General features: G+C 47.0%; 1 protein-coding gene across 2 annotated transcripts in view; it reads left to right on the top strand.

The window, feature by feature from the left end:
• The first annotated feature begins 598 nt into the window (after window positions 1–598).
• Window positions 599–18,581, top strand: part of LOC142292855 (GRAM domain-containing protein 2B-like) — a 182,030-nt gene continuing 164,047 nt past the window's right edge. For both annotated transcript variants that reach the window (XM_075337797.1, XM_075337795.1), the window contains exon 1: window positions 599–756. In XM_075337797.1, coding sequence (XP_075193912.1) covers window positions 704–756 — 53 coding nt within the window. In that variant the 5' untranslated portion in view covers window positions 599–703. The remainder of the gene's footprint in view (window positions 757–18,581) is intronic.

Raw genomic sequence — 18,581 nt, 5'->3', positions numbered from 1 at the left:
TTTAATTGGTAATATTTCTGCACTGAAGAGGCGAAGTAAAAAAAAAAGTTTTACTTCGATCTGTAGTTACAATTACATCCTGTGTCCAGGTCAATATGAAAAATCTTGTGAAAGGACTTCTTTAAATAGGGACCACTTTTCTGGTATTTGCCATAGCTACCCTAGTAACCTTATGCATATTGTGGTACTAGTATATGAGATTCTCTTATCCAGTTACAGCATAGAAAGTGCGGAGAATTTTCCCCCCCCTGATATCCTCCAGTATTCAATGTTGGTTCCTCTTTTAGTGTTGTTTTCAATGGAACAAATGTGAAGTTGGCTATAAATTTCAATAAATACTAGAAGTCAATAGAGCGAACATGACTATTCCATATCAATGATATCATCACATTTTTTGAAGAGTTTAAGCGATCAAGGCCAGGCTATCATTTCATGCAGCTTGTAAGTAGTCTTATCAGTATTATAATGTACATTTTCTGCTAACGTAATGGGTTCATGTGAGACTAATACTAATAGAAAAAGGGGAGTGAACTATGAGCTCCGGACTTTGCCCTAGCTGCTGATACTGGGAATCAGACAGAAAGAAAGAGTGGTGTATAATCGAATGGGGGAAAGTATAAGTTACAGGTATAATTCAAGGGGAAAGCGTATGACATTTTTGAGCGAGGTATAGTCAGCTGAAGAAGCAAGTAAAGAAGTCTCCATGGACACTCCCCTGGAACCAGTAGACAAGAATTTGCCGTCTGCTTCAGCTGAGTAAGTGGCTTTATATACTGTCCTGCCTCTGTATTGCGAGTATCATTTCTGACGTTGGATATGGTTCATCGAGAAAGAAAAATAACTAAATTTTTACCACTATTACAATCATACACAACTATATACAAATACGATGTACTAACTAATTAAATACAAATAAGTGTAATGCCGAACTTGCTCATTTAAAAACTACAGTATTGCTGGCAATTTTGTGTACTTAGCAATGCTTAAGCAAAAATTGTAACTCATTACATTTCTACATAAGAAAAATACGTAAAGCCCTTTGCCAACGCATAGCTTGATCAGGAAGAAAATGCCAAAGAATTTCATCACACCTTAGTCTCGCCAAGCTATGTGTATGTAAACTGCCCTGTACAATTCTCTTCTGTGAACAAAGTCCAAAACTGACCAGTGACCAAAGTGGGTGTTATTTAAAGGCCACTTTACATCACACACTATATAGCAACTAAAGACTGCTGTAAACAATGGGTCTTAAGCTGGTGTCACACTAAACGACAGCGACAACGACGTCGCTGTTACGTCACCATTTTCGGTGACGTAACAGCGACCTTGTAAGTCGCTGTTATGATCGCTGCTTAGCTGTCAAACAGCAGAAGCAGCGATCATAACGTCGCTGTGCTACATGTGCAGAGAGCAGGGAGCCGCGCTTAGCGCTGGCTCCTTGCTCTCCTGCAGCACACATCGGGTTAATTAACCCGATGTGTGCTGCAGCTACATGTCACAGTTCAGAGAGCAGGGAGCCGCGCTTAGCGCTGGCTCCTTGCTCTCCTGCAGCACACATCGGGTTAATTAACCCGATGTGTGCTGCAGCTACATGTCACAGTTCAGAGAGCAGGGAGCCGCGCTTAGCGCTGGCTCCTTGCTCTCCTGCAGCACACATCGGGTTAATTACCCGATGCATACTGCAAACACATGTCACAGTGCAGGAGCCGGCGCTGGCAGCAAGAGCGGAGGCTAGTAACCAGCGTAAACATCGGGTAACCAGGGAAAGGTCTTCCCTTGGTTACCCGATGTTTACGCTGGTTACAGCTTACCGCAGCTGCCAGTGCCGGCTCCTGCTCGCTTCATTTCGTCGCTCTCTCGCTGTCACACACAGCGATGTGTGTGTCACAGCGGGAGAGTGACGACCAAAAAATGAAGCTGGACATTCAGCAACGACCGGCGACCTCACAGCAGGGGCCAGGTCGTTGCTGGATGTCACACACAGCGACAGCGACGGGACGTCGCTGCAACGTCACAGAAAATGGTGACGTAGCAGCGACGTCGTTGTCGTCGTCGTTATGTGTGACACCAGCTTTAGAAATGGTAAAAACCTGCATTGTCACTACTATGTTGTTATTGTCTTCTTGAAACATCATAAGCAATATTTTAACATAAAAAAGCTACCTTGGTTTATAGCAAGAGTCCCCAACCTGTAGCTCGGGAGCCACATGTGCCTCATGGACACATGATGTGTGGCTCCCGACTGTCCACCAGCTTGGTGCATTTGCACCAGGTCTAGCAATCAGCTATGATGAACAGGTCTCCAAGTGTTGACTTTTGTGAGTAGCCCCACATAGAAGAGCAGATCTGAATGGAGGTAGGAAAACCTAGATCTTGGTATACTCCCTTGGTGTAGTGATTTATGTGGAAAAGCTTTGGCTGTAATTATACTGGCAATGGGGTTTCTGGGTGTCACTACTGTGAGGGGTTCAGGAGCTAAATGTGGCTCTCGACCCTCTCTGAGCTGAATGTTTAACTCAAGGTCAGAAAGGTTGGGGAACAGTGGATTATGGTTTAGTTTGAATTAATTTCTTCAAACCCAGGTAGGTAATTCAGTATTTCTGCTCTTGGATGAAACTGAGATAGATACCAACATGGTAGTAGGTTGTGGGTTGAAAGTGATTTAATACCCTCCCACTGTATTTATAAAAAACTTATACAGGATTCAATATTGAGTCTGGTGGCTGATTTACTTTAGCAAATAGACTATGGATAGCTATCTAAGGTATTAGCTCATAGCTTCAATTTAGGCTTCATGCAGCGCTGCACCTCACCCCAGGTGTTAATAGGCACTTTTCCTGAGGTTGTGGTGTGCTGGTAGAAGAATTGGGAGACAAGCAGGAACATCAGGAAAACCTTAGGTTAATTTTCCATATATCCAGTTAATACCACATGGATTTTTTTTAAGCCATGTAGGAAATTTGCTGCAAAAAACAGTGTAAAGGCCCCTTTACACACTGCAACATCGCAAACGACATTGCTGTAACGTCACCGGTTTTGTGATGTAATAGCGACCTCCCCAGCAACATTGCAGTGTGTGAAACACATCAGCGACCTGTCCCCTGCTGTGAGGTTGCTGATCACTACACATCTCTCAGGACCATTCTTTGGTCCTTTGTTTCCCGCTGTGCAGCATGATCGCTAGAAAGTCTCAGTGTGTAAAGGGGCCTTTACAGCGACTTCGTTAGCGACTTCCCTTTCAAAAAGCTGCTTTACAATGTCCCCAATGACTAGCTAGGTCGTTCTGCAGGTCCGTATCGCTGTTGTGTCGTTTTCCAGGTTTGCCTGTTTGACAGCTCACCAGCGACTCACCAGAGACTTTGTAGCGATCCCGGCCAGGTTGGGATCGCTGGTGGGATCGCTAGAAAGTCTCAGTGTGTAAAGGGGCCTTAAAGTTACAATGAGATTGTAAAAACAAGGCAAGAAAATGCATTGCAATGGCATTTTGTGAATGATTACAGTGATTGGGAGGTTGCACTACAGAAGACAATAGCACAGGTGCCCCTCTCTGTGATTTATAACCCAGTCCATAGCGGTTGACTCCACCAGTCTAAAGCACAGCCAGAAGCCATGTTACAGCCTCATAGTCCTCACTTCTTAAACTGAACTAGTGAGTATGTTCTTTGTCTTAAATTCTGTCCATACACATCACTAAATATGTAAAATCTTAAAGGGTTGTCCTCTTTCAGGAAATGTATGTCCTTAGACTATGTAAAAATAATATATAAAAAGCAAACTTAATATTATTGACCCTCCCCAAGTCCAACCCAATGTGTTTCCAGTAACGCTCTAGCCTTTGTTGTTTGGCTGCAGTGGTGATGTCATACTGATAGGGCTGATGTAGATGGAACAAGCCACTGAGCTCAGCACTGTTGATATGACATCACCACTGCAGCTGATCAACAAAGACCAGAGCGACAGCTAAGACACAGCGCTGGACCTGGGGAGGTTAAAGGAGTTTTACTATGAATAAACTTGATTCTAATCAATGGCTCTTGAAATAATAATAATAATAATAATAATTTCCACAATTTGATGAAAACAAAACTAGTTTCTTTACTGAGATAGTCTTCTAAATATGTCGAATTTTATAGTATCTCAGAAGAGGAACATTTTTGTTCCTGTAGTGAGATATTGATTAAAATGTTTCTATTGATTAAAATGAACTTAGTTCATGAGACAACCCCTTTAAATAAAGATGTTTTGTTATTTTACAAACACACATGTGCCTGCAGGCTAAATTTGTTGAGCGATAAAAACCTCTTTATCCATTTGGTGTAATGTATATGCCGTAAATGTGTGTCCACTTCTGCATCTGCTTACCAAAAATGAATGTACAGTTTGCATTGATATATTTGCAATCTGCCTCCTCTTGCAGAATGTAAAAGAAAATAAAACAAAACATCAAATTAAAAATTGTCTTACACTATAAAAACAAGACAAAATTTTCCACGATAAATAAATGCTTTATTATGTAAAAATATATCCTGTTGTTGGGATTGCTGCATTTGTGATGACTCAAACTAACATAATCAAATTTTTTTTAACCATTGTAAGAACTGCATTTTTTTTGCATATCCTGACATATAGGCTGGGGCCACGCGGGGATTACTGCGATCCCCTCGTATGACACTCGGCTCACGCTGGCAGTACAGCAGAGCCGAGTGTCATGCGAGTGTCCCTGCGACTGAGGTCCGTTCGTGCAAGCGGACCTCAGCTGCGGGGGGCGGGCCGACACTAAGGAGGGGCGGGCCGATGCTGCGGAGGGGAGGGATGGATTTCTCTCCCTCTCTCCTCCGTAGCCGGCTATTGCCATTCTCGCACTGCACTTGCGGAACACCGGTGTCCCGCAAGTGCAGTGAGATTTTTCTCTCGCCCCATACACTTGAATGGGTGCAAGAGAGAGTCTCGCATTACAATCGCAGCATGCTGCGATTGTTTTCTCGGTCCGATTAGGGCTGAGAAAATAATCGCTCGTGTGCGCTGACACACAGGCTAATATTGGTCCGAGTGGAATGCGATTTTTTTTATCACACTCCACTCGCACCGATTTTCATGCCATGTGGCTTAGGTCATACTAACAAAATACAGAATAAAAAGCTATAAAAAAATCTTACAGATCTTTTCACAAGAAAGCAAGCTCTACAACAGAATAAAACTTTAATTAAAGGGGTGGTTCACCCATATTTTTTATTGTCTAGAAGATCGATATTATATTGAGAAACAATCTTTCTCTCAAATACCTTGTGTTGTCAATAGTGCCTGTAAGAGGCGCTATTGCAGACCGCTGTTCCCCGTCCAGTGACGTACCCGTCCAATGCTGCCACGTCACATCCGTGCAGCCGGCTAGATTCTTCCAGACTCTGAGCTGTGAGCGGTGTTTCACTGCTGTCACAGCCCATTTGCTCCCCCCTCCTCCTCCCTCCTAGCACAGCACGGCGCATCTCCTGCTCCCCCCTCCCCCCTCCCTCCTCGCAGAACGCTGCAAGCAAGAGATGTGCTGTGAGGGAGGAGGGAGGAGGAGCAGGGAGCAGATGGGTTCAGAATGTAGCCGGCTGCACGGATGTGACGAGGCAGCATTGGACGGGTACGTCACTGGACGGGGAGCAGCGGTCTGCAATAGCGCCTCTCACAGGCACTATTGACAACACAAGGTATTTGAGAGAAACATTGTTTCTCAATATAATATCGATATAGACAATAAAAAATATGGGTGAACCACCCCTTTAAGATTGGCATTTTGCATACCAGTCTTAATTAGAGGTGAGCTGTAGTAAGATGCACCAAATTCATTAGGAGCTGACACATTTCTGTCATAATTTACGCTACTTATGTAGTACTGCTGAATTCTGGTCATTACAGTCGGGATACCCAGGTACATATATTGTGCAGAGCATTGTGCTCCGAATCTGATGCAACCTGTAAAATAAACATCTTCCTTCTTCTTTGGTCTCTTCGAGACCCGAACTTGTGATCTCCATAGTATTCTATGTTTCCAGGCAGCAGTTCTAGCTACAAGCCACAGCCTACATTGAGAAAGCTAGGCAGATTTGATATATCTGAGCTGTATTGCAGCTAGTGAAGCTAGAAGCAGATTATACAGATACATAGAGATAAAGCTGTGCATAGCAGTGCATTTCTATGTCCCTCTTCAATTCTAGATGTGAATAAAAAGTCAGATTGTTTTGTTGCTATAAAAGTGCTACAAAAATATGGATCAAAAACAGTAGGACAAAACATAAATTTCTGTTTATTAATATTTTAACAAGAACGTGATGTCATTTTTTTGTATATATTTTTATATGCAAAAGTGATGACACACACACATAAAAACAAATGGTAAAAACATATATCTAAAGGGATACCAGCAGTATAAAGTGCCAAAGTGCAAAGAGAAAAGCATGTAAGCATACATATGCAAGCATGGTTCATACCAAGAAAAATAAAAAGTGCTTTGTGCTTGGAATTCAGGCCACTCTCCCTGCCTTAAGAAACCACATCTTGGGACGCTTTTTCCCCTGGTGAAACATACATTGGTGGATGCATGGGGGAACCCTTCTTCCTGGGACTTCTTTGCAGGCCTGAATTCCAAGCACAAAGCACTTTTTTGGTATGACCTATACTTGCATATGTGTGCTTACATGCTTTTCTCTTTGCCCTCTGGCACTTTAAATAGGGGATTTTCCATGCTGCTATATAATTTGTTCTTTTTCCCTATATAAATGTCTGCTATCAATCCGGGGTGCAATAATCTTTTTTAGCATACTGACATCATGCTCCAGCTATATACCCATTTTTCATCTATGCTGCTGGTGTCCCTTTAAATATATGTTTTTATCATTTGTTTTTATGTGTGTTTTTATATATATATATATATATATATATATATATATATATATGTTTTCATATATACTGTGTGTGTGTGTGTGTATATTTTATATATATATATATATATATATATATATATATATTGTGACGTTGCACCTTGCAACATAGGGGGTTACTCGCTCAGCATGAGGGCTTCAGGTAGACACAGGAGGCACAGTTTCTTAAGATCACAGCCTGCTTTATTCAACTCCATAAAGCACCGCGCTGGTACGGATATCACATGGCATGTACAGGCAGGAGAACAGGTACATTCCCAAACCTCAGCCCTTCAGATTATGTTCAGTCCATAAGTCCCTGCAGAGCCTTCTCAGATGCTGTTTCCTTACCTCCACCCACAAACACACCCGGCTACTTCATCCAGCACAGGAAACTCAGAGCAGGGCCATGGGTGTGTCCAGAGGCCTGACTTTCATTCCTGGGACCACACCCCGAGGTGGAGATATGGTGAACAGCCGTCCCACCTATCTCATTAGCTGTCCACAACAGAGCCGGCCCAGGTAACACACCTTAACCCTCTCAGCACAGTACCAGTGATTATATCACATATCCTCCCCCTCTGCCCAAAGCCGGGGGGTTTTGGCACCTTGACATAGCGGACAAGAGCACCCGCTCTGTCCGCCCCGGACTACAGCCCTTGATGTACCGTCCGCCACAGTCACCGGACCCTCTCCAGCGAACTCTCTCATACGCCCCCTGGTCAGTCCCAGCTCTCCAAGGCTGCCACCCACGGTCAGTGTAGGAGGGAGTCTCTCTCCCAGTCGATACTACCGTTCCGTCCAACCCTGAGCTATCCCGACCACTAGAGGGGTCACTATCGAGGGGTCTCAGCAGTGAACTGCCAGAAGAGGCGCCATATCCAAGCCCTCCGCAGGGTCTGTGTATAAATCTATCGTGGGCTCTTCTACCCGGGCATCGTCGTCTGTTTCTCGGATTGTGCATTCTCTTGTCAACGACATTGGCTAACGACACATCGCTACTTTCGTTCAGTCCTCTGGATTGTGTCTCACAGGCCTGAGACAGTTCAGAGTCTGTGCTATAGCCCGATGAATACCTGGGTCCTCTATGACCCTGGCTCCTTTTACCATTGGACTTGCTTTTGCCCTCTGAAGCAACACGTTCATAGAGCGGGCCACCTTTCTCTTCGGGGCTATAGCCCCTATATGGTCGCCATCCCACACCAACGTGGCGAAGTTGGTTTGCAATCCTCCGTCTTTCTCGATTCAATTGTGTTAACTCTTCCAGGTATCCCAAACGGTATTCTAGGAGGGCTCGTATATCTTCAACACACCCAGTTGTGCCCACAATGGCACATGGAACCATACCGACTTCACAGGGCCTCCTGGCTTCGTTATGAATATCAATTCTTAATGTCGTCACACCGGTCTTATCAACCATCTCCTGCATGGCTCTTCCATGTCGTCCAATAAGCCTCAAGACCATCTCTCTGGGCACTTGCATGATCTCTTCCACAAACTCCAACAACCATCGAGCTGTCTTCACCGCTTCTGCAGTTGTCCCATAGATACAAAATGTTCCACTGTCTTTATCTAAATGCACAGCTGTGACACCTGTAACCTTCCTGGCTTGCTTAATATTATTTCTTAGTGCTCTCAATGCCAGTCCAATTAATGCTTTCTTCACAACCACCACTTCTTGAAAGCCTGCGGTCAGCTGCGCCAAGCGTCTGGTGTCTTCATCCTTCTTTGCAGTGATGATCCACTTCGTACGAAGACACCGTAGGTGCATGTCACTCAGGATTGCCACTCGCTTGTTTGTGACATCACTGAAAAAGCACACCACCAACTGATTAGTCTCTGCAGCAAAGTACACTTTACAGGCCCCTACTGCCTTCTGGAATCTCTCATGCACCTTCTCACTGGCACAGGCTTCTCTTAAGTCTTCCGGCACGTCTATCCGGCACTTGAAGACTGGTCTGCTTCCTTCACTGTCAAGGACACCAGACTGTTCCTGAGGTCTCTTGCCTTCCTCCATATTGTCCACCAAAGGCTTCACCTGTTGAGTTACACATGCCTCGGGTTCCGCCCCAGCCTCAGAGCCTTCGGGTTTCAGGCTCTTAGCTGAGCCAATCTTCTTGTCTGCGATCTTGGTCTTACCCACTGAGTCAGTCAGGCTCTCAGCTTCTGATGAGACCTCACGTCCAGACTTCACCTCTTCCTCAGAGGCTCTTTCCACTTTTACAGCACCAGCTGTGTCTTGGGACTTCACTGCATTCCCTCCAACTTCCACTTGGGTCTCTGCAGTGTCACCCTCTGCCTTCTCTTGGGAGTTTACAGCATCGCCTTCTACCAGGGTGTTACGCCCTTCAGCACGGCACTCTGTTCTTCTTAGAACCTTGGCACTATTTTCAACATATATCACTTCAACACTGGGTGGCTTACCGGTCTGCTCACCAGGACCTTTGTGGATTTGTACTCCACCAATACTGTCCAGGATTCCGTCTCCTGTATTACTCTGTTGGATTTCATCTCCTACAGTGCTTTCATCCGACAGACCACCAGCTTCATGCTTGGAAATTATAGGAGACACCGCCATTACTTCTTTGGTCGGTTCCTTCCCTGCAATTTCACCCTGCTGATTTTTGTCGTGACAATGTGTCAGTTCAGTCTTTGATTCCTCTTTCTTTTGTAGGATATCACTGTCTGACTCTACCGTAGCAGTTGCTACTGGCAACGTGTTTTCATTACCCAGGTATTTCACTTTCTCTGCACCGTCAGGCAGCATACACTGTGCCACCTCTCGGCGCTTATTACGTCTTCGGCGTCGGGAGGAAGTTTTCCCCTTCTCACACTTCTGTACCTCACTGTACTTACTTGTCACCTTTCTGGAGTCAGTGTCTTTACTGGAGTCATCGTCACTCCCCCTGGTGTCCTGGACTAACACGTCACCACTTAACCAGATGTCGGCCCCCTTTTCTGGAGCTACTATAACTGTAGTGGTCACACTGTCACTTCCTTTTGGAGACGTCATGGTCACCCCTAACTCTTGACAGTCCTTATGTGGAGGTACCATCTCCTCATTGCACCCCAATATCCCACAGGGAATCTGTATAACCTCATACGGAAAAGAGGCTTTCTTAGGCGAGGGCCGACTCATTCCTGTGCAATCGGTCCCGGCCTCTGTCTTCCATAAATCCTGAAAGAGCTCAAAGTCCCGTCCTATGATAACCGGATATAACAGATCTGGCGCTACACCCACATCAGGGCGTCCCAAACGTTTGGCCGTCTGAATCATCACCCTGGCCAGAGGATATACTTTAGTGGTCCCATGCACACAACTTCCTTCTATCGTCCTACCCACCATCACATGGAGATCAGGCATGGGTCTAACTAAGGTCAACCGGCTCCCCGGGTCTAACAGACCAGACACACGTAGCCCATTCAAGTCCACGGAGCACTTCTGTGGCCTCATACTGGATGGATAGCCTATACCGCAGGTAGGACATATGTAAGGCGAACCCCATTGCCCCTTGCTATAGTCTACCTGTTTGGCTTGTAAATGCTCCACCCCCTTGTGGGTCACCATCGCTTTCTGAGGCTCCGCCCCCTGTTGGGTAACTACCCCGTTCTGGGCCTCCGCCCCCTTTTGGGCAACCACCCCGTTCTGGGCCTCCGCCCCCTTTAGGGCAACCACCCCTTTTTGGGACTCCGCCTCCTTTTGGGGTTTCCATGCAATGTCCTTAGCCCCCAGTTCACACCATTCGCCCTTATCTCCCTGGGCACCCAGTGTCCATACCGGCCCCCGAAGGGAACGCTCAAACTGGTCCATGGCTGCCACATCGCTGCACACTGACAGCTCCTGCTGTCCCTGCACCAGGAACTGGTACAGCTCCTCCACAACGTCTGCATGACCCATTCCCTCTTTTCGGCTTTCAGCCCCCACTGCTGTCACTGGCCCTCCTGGCACATGCTGTTGGTGTTGCTGGCTCCGCAGCAGCTGTTTCAGGAGCCCCTCCATGCTGCAATGAGAAAAGGAACAGGAGGGGCGCTCCAATGGGTAATACCCGGTGGGCAAAGACAGGGAGGGTTAGAGAACCACTAACCTTTCCGGGTTGTACCGCCCGTACAACCAGGATCTCCAGCTTGTGGTGTATCACTGCTCACCAAGCAGGGCCCCGCAATTCCGGGCTGGCCTGGAACCTCCAGTCGCTGGACTCTCGCCACTGCAGCACGGAACCCCCGCCACCTGCTGATTCGCCGCCAGGTGCTTGAGGGCGCTGTCACTGTTCGTGGACCCGCCGATCCACAGCTGTGTATATCCACCACGTGCTCCTGGGAACGCTGCCCGCTATCTAGCACCATATGTGACGTTGCACCTTGCAACATAGGGGGTTACTCGCTCAGCATGAGGGCTTCAGGTAGACACAGGAGGCACAGTTTCTTAAGATCACAGCCTGCTTTATTCAACTCCATAAAGCACCGCGCTGGTACGGACATCACATGGCATGTACAGGCAGGAAAACAGGTACATTCCCAAACCTCAGCCCTTCAGATTATGTTCAGTCCATAAGTTCCTGCAGAGCCTTCTCAGATGCTGTTTCCTTACCTCCACCCACAAACACACCCGGCTACTTCATCCAGCACAGGAAACTCAGAGCAGGGCCATGGGTGTGTCCAGAGGCCTGACTTTCATTCCTGGGACCACACCCCGAGGTGGAGATATGGTGAACAGCCGTCCCACCTATCTCATTAGCTGTCCACAACAGAGCCGGCCCAGGTAACACACCTTAACCCTCTCAGCACAGTACCAGTGATTATATCACAATATATATATATATATATATACATATATATATATATATATATATATATATATATATATATATATATATATATATATATATATATATAAAATCTCTTTTGCCCTTCTGTTTTTGATCTGTTTCATGAAGTTTTTGATGGCAGTAGGGTGACCCTAAGCCTTACCCTACCACCCTACCAGGTTAAATATTGTTTGTTTGGAGACCTATTTGTATAAAAATAATAAACCGTTGCAAAAATTAAATTTTTGCTTTTTTTGAGAGTCCCTCTGGGACTTCAATCCATAACTTCTATAATTGCAGACAGGCGTAAAAGCCATGAGCAACATGCTCTGATGATGATACTGGGATTATTTTGTAATCTTGAAGCTGCAATTCAGCTTTTGACTCCACAGCCAAATTATACTGGTACATTAGAGATACATTGAACATAGAAGTGTAATTGTACAGTTGCATCTCAGTAAATTAGAATATCATCAAAACGTTAATTTATTTCAGTAATTAAATACAAAAAGTGAAACACATATTATTTAGTCATTACAGAGTGATCTATTTAAAGTGTTTATTTCTGTTAATGTTGATGATTATGGCTTACAGCCAATGAAAACCCAAAAGTAATTATCTCAGAAAATTAGAATATTATATAAGACCAACTCAAAAATTGATTTTAAACTCAGAAATATTGGCCTACTGAAAATTATGTACAGTAAATGCACTCTGGGGCTCCTTTTGCATTAATTACTGCATCAATGCGGTGTGGCATGGAGGCGATCAGCCTGTGGCACTGCTGAGGTGTTGTGAAAGCCCATGTTGCTTTGATAGCAGCCTTCAGCTCGTCTAAATTGTTGAGTCTGGTGTCTCTCATCTTCCTCTTGACAATACCCCATAGATTCTCTATGGAGTTTAGGTCAGGTGAGTTTGCTGGCCAATCAAGCACAGTGATACTGTGGTTATTAAACCAGGTATTGGTTCTTTTGGCAGTGTGGACAGGTGCCAAGTCTTGTTGGAAAATGAAACCTCCATCTCCAAAAAGTTTTTTGGCAGGGAAGCATGAAGTGCTCTAAAATTTCCTGGTAGACGGCTGTGCTGACTTTGGTCTTGATAAATCACAGTGAACCTACACCAGCAGATGACATGGCTCCCCAAACCATCACTGAATGTGGAAACTTCACACTAGACCTCAAGCAGCTTGGATTGTGGCCTCTCCTCTCTTCCTCCAGACTCTGGGACCGCGATTTCCAAATGAAATGCAAAATTTACTTTCATCTATAAAAACACCTTGGATCACTGAGTGACATCTACAACGTCTGGGTGTCTGTGACCCATAGAAGCTGTATTGTGATATAGAATCAGCTAGCAACTAGCGGGATTAATAATGTGAAAAGGAGACAGGAAGTAGTTGTGGAGCTCCAGAGAATGCTGGGAAAAGGGAGTGGTGTCCATGACACCCAGGTGAAAAACATCTGTGGGAGAGATTTGAGTGAACAGACCAGTGGGTTAGATCAGTGTTTCTTGAGAAACGGTCGATATAAATAAGGAGGCTCAGGACAGACAAGATTCTGTATTATCTGAAGAAAGGAGTAGAGGGACAGAACAAACTATTGTCTTCCTACCACACCTCCATTGTATGAGGCAAGTACAGACTGCACAGTTCTAGACACGCTTTGAAGAGGACTGATCTGTGAGGAGAAATGCTTTGTATAGAGATGTTGATGAGTTATCATATGAAGATAAGTAATTTCATATATTGGAAAGAAGTTGAATAAAATCCCAATCATTACCTTCACTTTTGAATTATGTGATAACTGTGCCTGAAGATCCTGCCCTCCGTTTACTGTACAGAAGAATAATGGTCGCCCTGTGTAAGATTTCCCTGGGATTCCAGAAGAACTCATGTAAAGTATAAGCCTTCAGAGAAAGCATGAGGGGAGGAGCCAGCAGAACAATAGCTGTGAGCCGCAGGACTGCAGGAGACAGCTCTCAAATCAGGACAGCCCCGCAGAAACCGGGACGGTTGAGAGTGAGGGGAGGAGCCAGCAGAACAATAGCTGTGAGCCGCAGGACTGCAGGAGACAGCTCTCAAATCAGGACAGCCCTGCAGAAACCGGGACGGTTGAGAGTGAGGGGAGGAGCCAGCAGAACAATAGCTGTGAGCCGCAGGACTGCAGGAGACAGCTCTCAAATCAGGACAGCCCCGCAGAAACTGGGACAGTTGAGAGTGAGGGGAGGAGCCAGCAGAACAATAGCTGTGAGCCGCAGGACTGCAGGAGACAGGTCTCAAATCAGGACAGCCCCGCAGAAACCGGGATGGTTGAGAGTGAGGGGAGGAGCCAGCAGAACAATAGCTGTGAGCTGCAGGACTGCAGGAGACAGCTCTCAAATCAGGACAGCCCCGCAGAAACTGGGACAGTTGAGAGTGAGGGAGGAGCCAGCAGAAATCGCTCCAGTAATGGCCCTGAAAGACAAGCATCCATCAAATGTGGGAGAATTGAGGAAGATCTTGGGATTCCTCTCCTATTATAGGACTTACATACAGAACTTTTCCCGGATTGCTGCTCCCTTATACCACCTCTTGGTAGGGACAACAAAGTCAGCCACATTAGTGGGAAAAGAAAAGAACACCGGCTGAACTCGACCTAAAGGAAAAAACACAGTTTCTGCTCAGCAACCAATTAACTGGACTTCAGATCACCAAGAGATATTGGAAGAATTAGTAGATTACCTTGTAAAACCACCTATAATGGCATATCCTGATTTCAACCAACCATTTGTTCTTCATTGTGATGCATCTCAAATGGGACTTGGAGCTGCCCTTTATCAGCATCAAAATGGTAGATTGAGAGTCATCGGCTATGGTTCCAGAACGTTGACAGATGCTGAAAAAAAGTACCATCTTCATTCTGGAAAACTGGAATTCCTGGCATTGAAGTGGGCTGTCTGTGAACGATTTAGAAATTACCTCTATTACAGTAAGGAGTTTGAGGTATACACTGATAACAACCCTTTGACCTATGTCCTCACTACAGCTAAATTGAATGCTACAGATCAACGATGGGTGGCTGAACTAGCTGACTTCAACTTTAGTATCAAGTATAGGCCAGGAAAATGCAATACGGATGCAGATGGATTATCAAGAATGCCAATAGAACCTGAACAGTTCATGCAAGAATGCTCTGAAGAAGTCAGTCTAGAAGCTATTGTGAGCACCACTCAAGCAGTACAAGTTCAGCATGAGGAATGCACACCGTTGTGGTGTCTGTTGACTGTAGCAACTACCATGAAAGCACCAGAACAAGATCACGCTATGTGCATCCAACAGTTATCAAAAGAAATAATCCAGAAAGCTTAATGGGAAGATCAGATAATAAGCAGAATTCTACCGTATGTGGAACAAAACCGGTTTCCAAGGAAGAGAGAGCGATACGGAGTCACCAGCAGTAGCTGTCTTATGTAGAGAACGGGCAAGGCTCTACCTCAGCACAGACGGTATCCTGTATAGAAAAAGAGGACAGAAGCAACAGCTAGTACTACCAGCAAGATACCATCGACTGGTCTTCAAAGTACTACACAAAGACATGGGACATCTAGGAGTAGAAAGGACTACAAATTTGGTTCGGGAACGGTTCTTCTGGCCGTACATGCAGAGAGATATCGAGAAGTTTGTGACCAGAGACTGTGGTTTTTTGAAAGATAAGCGTCCTAACACACCAACCCGAGCACCTATGGGCAACATCCAAACGACCTACCCATTTGAGCTGGTTTCATTTGACTTTTTGCATGTGGAGACGTGTAAAGGTGGATATGAATACATCTTAGTAGTGATGGACCATTTTACTCGATTTGCTCAAGCATATTCAACCACCAATAAGTCTGGCAAGACGGCAGCAGAGAAGATTTTCAATGACTTTGCTCTGAAGTTTGGGTTCCCAACCAGACTACATCATGACCAAGGAAGAGAATTTGAGAACCAGCTCTTTGCCAAGTTAGGAAAATTCTGTAGGATCCAGAGATCTCACACTACACCCTATCATCCTGAGGGTAATGGGCAAGTGGAACACTTCAACCGTACATTATTGTCAATGTTGAGAACGTTAACAGCTGACCAGAAAAAGGATTGGAAGAATTCTGTATCGAAAGTGGTGCATGCCTACAATTGTAGCAAGAGTGAAGCAACAGGTTATTCACCATTCTTTCTGTTGTTTGGTCGATCTCCAAGATTACCCATTGATATAATGTTCAATACGCCAGTTTCAGAGACTTATAAGACATACCCTGACTATGTTCGGAAATGGAAAGAACGAATGGCAGAAGCTTACAATATAGCATCGAAAATAGTTACAGAAGAGCAAAACAAGAGCAAAGAATACTATGATCAGAAATGTCATGGAGCGGAATTGATACCTGAAAGTCGGGTGCTAGTCAGAAACATACATGAGAAAGGAGGTCCAGGAAAGCTTTGTTCGTACTGGGAAGACAAGGTATATGTGATCAGCAAGAGAATGTCAGACACCAGCCCAGTTTATGAGATCAGACAGGAAGCGGGAGACAACAAAACTAGAATAGTGCATCGGAACTTGCTACTACCCTGTGATTACCGTATTTTTCGCTTTATAAGACGCACTTTTCCTCCCCAAATTTTGGGAGGAAAATGGGGGGTGCGTCTTATAAAGCGGTAGCGGGGGGGGGGGGGGTCCTGTCTGAGGCGATCGGGCGGGTGCCTGTGGCTGCATGCAAGCGCCCGGGTACCTGTACTTGCATGCAGCGGCAGCCGGGTACCCGTGGCTGTGTACGGGCGGCAGCGGGTGCTGTGTGGGGTCGGCAGCCAGGTACCTGTGCTTGCATGCGGTGGCAGACGGGTACCCATGGCTGTGTGCGGGCGGCAGCCGGGTGCTGTGTGCGAGCGGCAGTCGGGTGCCCGTGCAGGTACTCGGCTGCCGCCCTCACACAGTCACCCATCTGCCGCCCGCACACAGCCATGGGTACCCGGCTGCCACCGCACGCAAGCACAGGTACCCGGCGGCTTGTACGCGGGGTGGGCGGGCAGCCTGCTGGCTGCCACTCTGTGCACGCGGGGCGGGCGGCTGTGCAGCTTACCAGTTGTCCGCGGTCCCACTTTCAAATGATGGCGCCGGTGGAGCTCTTGGATGAGAGCTCCATCTGCGCACGCGCTGCTCCGGGAGTCAGCGCGTGCGCAGATGGAGCCCTTGGATGAGAGCTCCATCTGCGCACGCGCTGCTCCGGGAGTCAGCGCGTGCGCAGATGGAGCCCTTGGATGAGAGCTCCATCTGCGCATGCGTCGCTCCGGGCGCCATTACTTGAATCGGGACCGCGGACACACTCCACCACTGAGCCGTCGCCGCCGCTCCCACTACTGAGCCGCCGCTGCCACCACTGAACCGGGACCGCGGACACACGCCACCACTGAGCAGTCCCTGCCGCTGCCACCACTGAGCAGTTGCCGCCGCTCCCACCACTGAGCCGCCGCCGCCGCTGCCACCACTGAACCGGGACCGCGGACACACGCCACCACTGAGCAGTCCCTGCCGCTGCCACCACTGAGCAGTCCCTGCCGCTGCCACCACTGAGCAGTTGCCGCCGCCGCTGCCACCACTGAACCGGGACCGCGGACACTCACTGCACCGGCCTGCTGCACGGCTCACACGCCACGGCTGCTGCCGCCACCACGGACCCCACGGATCCTGCCACCGCGGACGCCACCGCGCCTGCAACCACGGCACCTGCAACCACGGACCCCGCTGCCACTGACCTGCCGCGCCTGCCAGCACAACCTGTGCCTCCTGTGACCCCGCTTCACCACCACTGCTGCCCCCCTCCGGTAAGAGAACACCGGAGTATAAGACGGACCCCATTTTTCTTTTTTTTACCTTTTTTATGTCTAAGTTTGGGGTGCGTCTTATATTCCGGTGCGTCTTATAAAGCGAAAAATACGGTACCTCCCACCGCAACAAGACATTCCAGAAGTGAATCAACGCCGATCAAAAACAGCAAAGAGAATACCACAGATTGAAGATTCGGAGGTGGACAGTGACCTTAAAAGTTCAGATGAAGATCAGACTTTTGTACTTGAAAGTAAACTAAGTCGGGAAGCTCCAGAATTTGTACCAAGAAACTCAATGGAGGTCAAGTCAATTTCCAATGTGATGATCAAACACCACTTGCTGGAGACATAGATAGGAATCTAGGATCAGAGGAATCAATGGAACATACAGAACTTGATGATCCAACAGAAGATTCAGAACCTACAGATCTAGATCAAAGAGCATCGGACGAAGTGCTCGAATTGAATTCAGAGGAAAAATCGGTATCAGCGGAACAACCTTGTAGGAGGACTTCAACTCGAGAAGTTAGAAGACCAATGATGCTGACCTATGATACACTAGGTCAGGGGTGGGGAACCTCCGGCCTGCGGGCCGTATATGGCCCGTCACGACTTTTTATGCGGCCCCCAGGCACATTCCCAGGGACCGCTGTGCTCTGGCAGCAGCCGCGCTTTTCCCGGCTGCCGGCCCTTTAAATCTCACTGCCTGATGCCTTGAGGGTAGATGCTAGAATGTACGGGCTCTATCCAGATCCTGACTTCCAGGACCTGACTGCAGCCCATACATTCTAGGCTTAACCCCGGCCTGTGCTAGTGTGCTCTCTGCTCTGGTGGGCGGGGTAAGCAGCACGCTGCGATATGTCACAGAAGAGCTGCAGCAGATTTACCAGCCTCCCGGACCTGCTGTCTGCGTGACTCCTCCTCCCCCTCACTGTGAGTACGCAACCCATCGCTACCCCCCCCGCTAAGTGCTGTGTACTCCCTCGTGCTGTGTGTACCCCTCAATGCTGTGTACCCCCCAGTGCTGTGTACCCCCTC

Source organism: Anomaloglossus baeobatrachus, chromosome 1, assembly GCF_048569485.1.
Source record: "Anomaloglossus baeobatrachus isolate aAnoBae1 chromosome 1, aAnoBae1.hap1, whole genome shotgun sequence".
In the NCBI taxonomy this organism is placed as follows: Eukaryota; Metazoa; Chordata; class Amphibia; order Anura; family Aromobatidae; genus Anomaloglossus; species Anomaloglossus baeobatrachus.
Note: the sequence above shows the minus strand (reverse complement) of the source record. Positions and strands in the feature narration are given on the sequence as shown.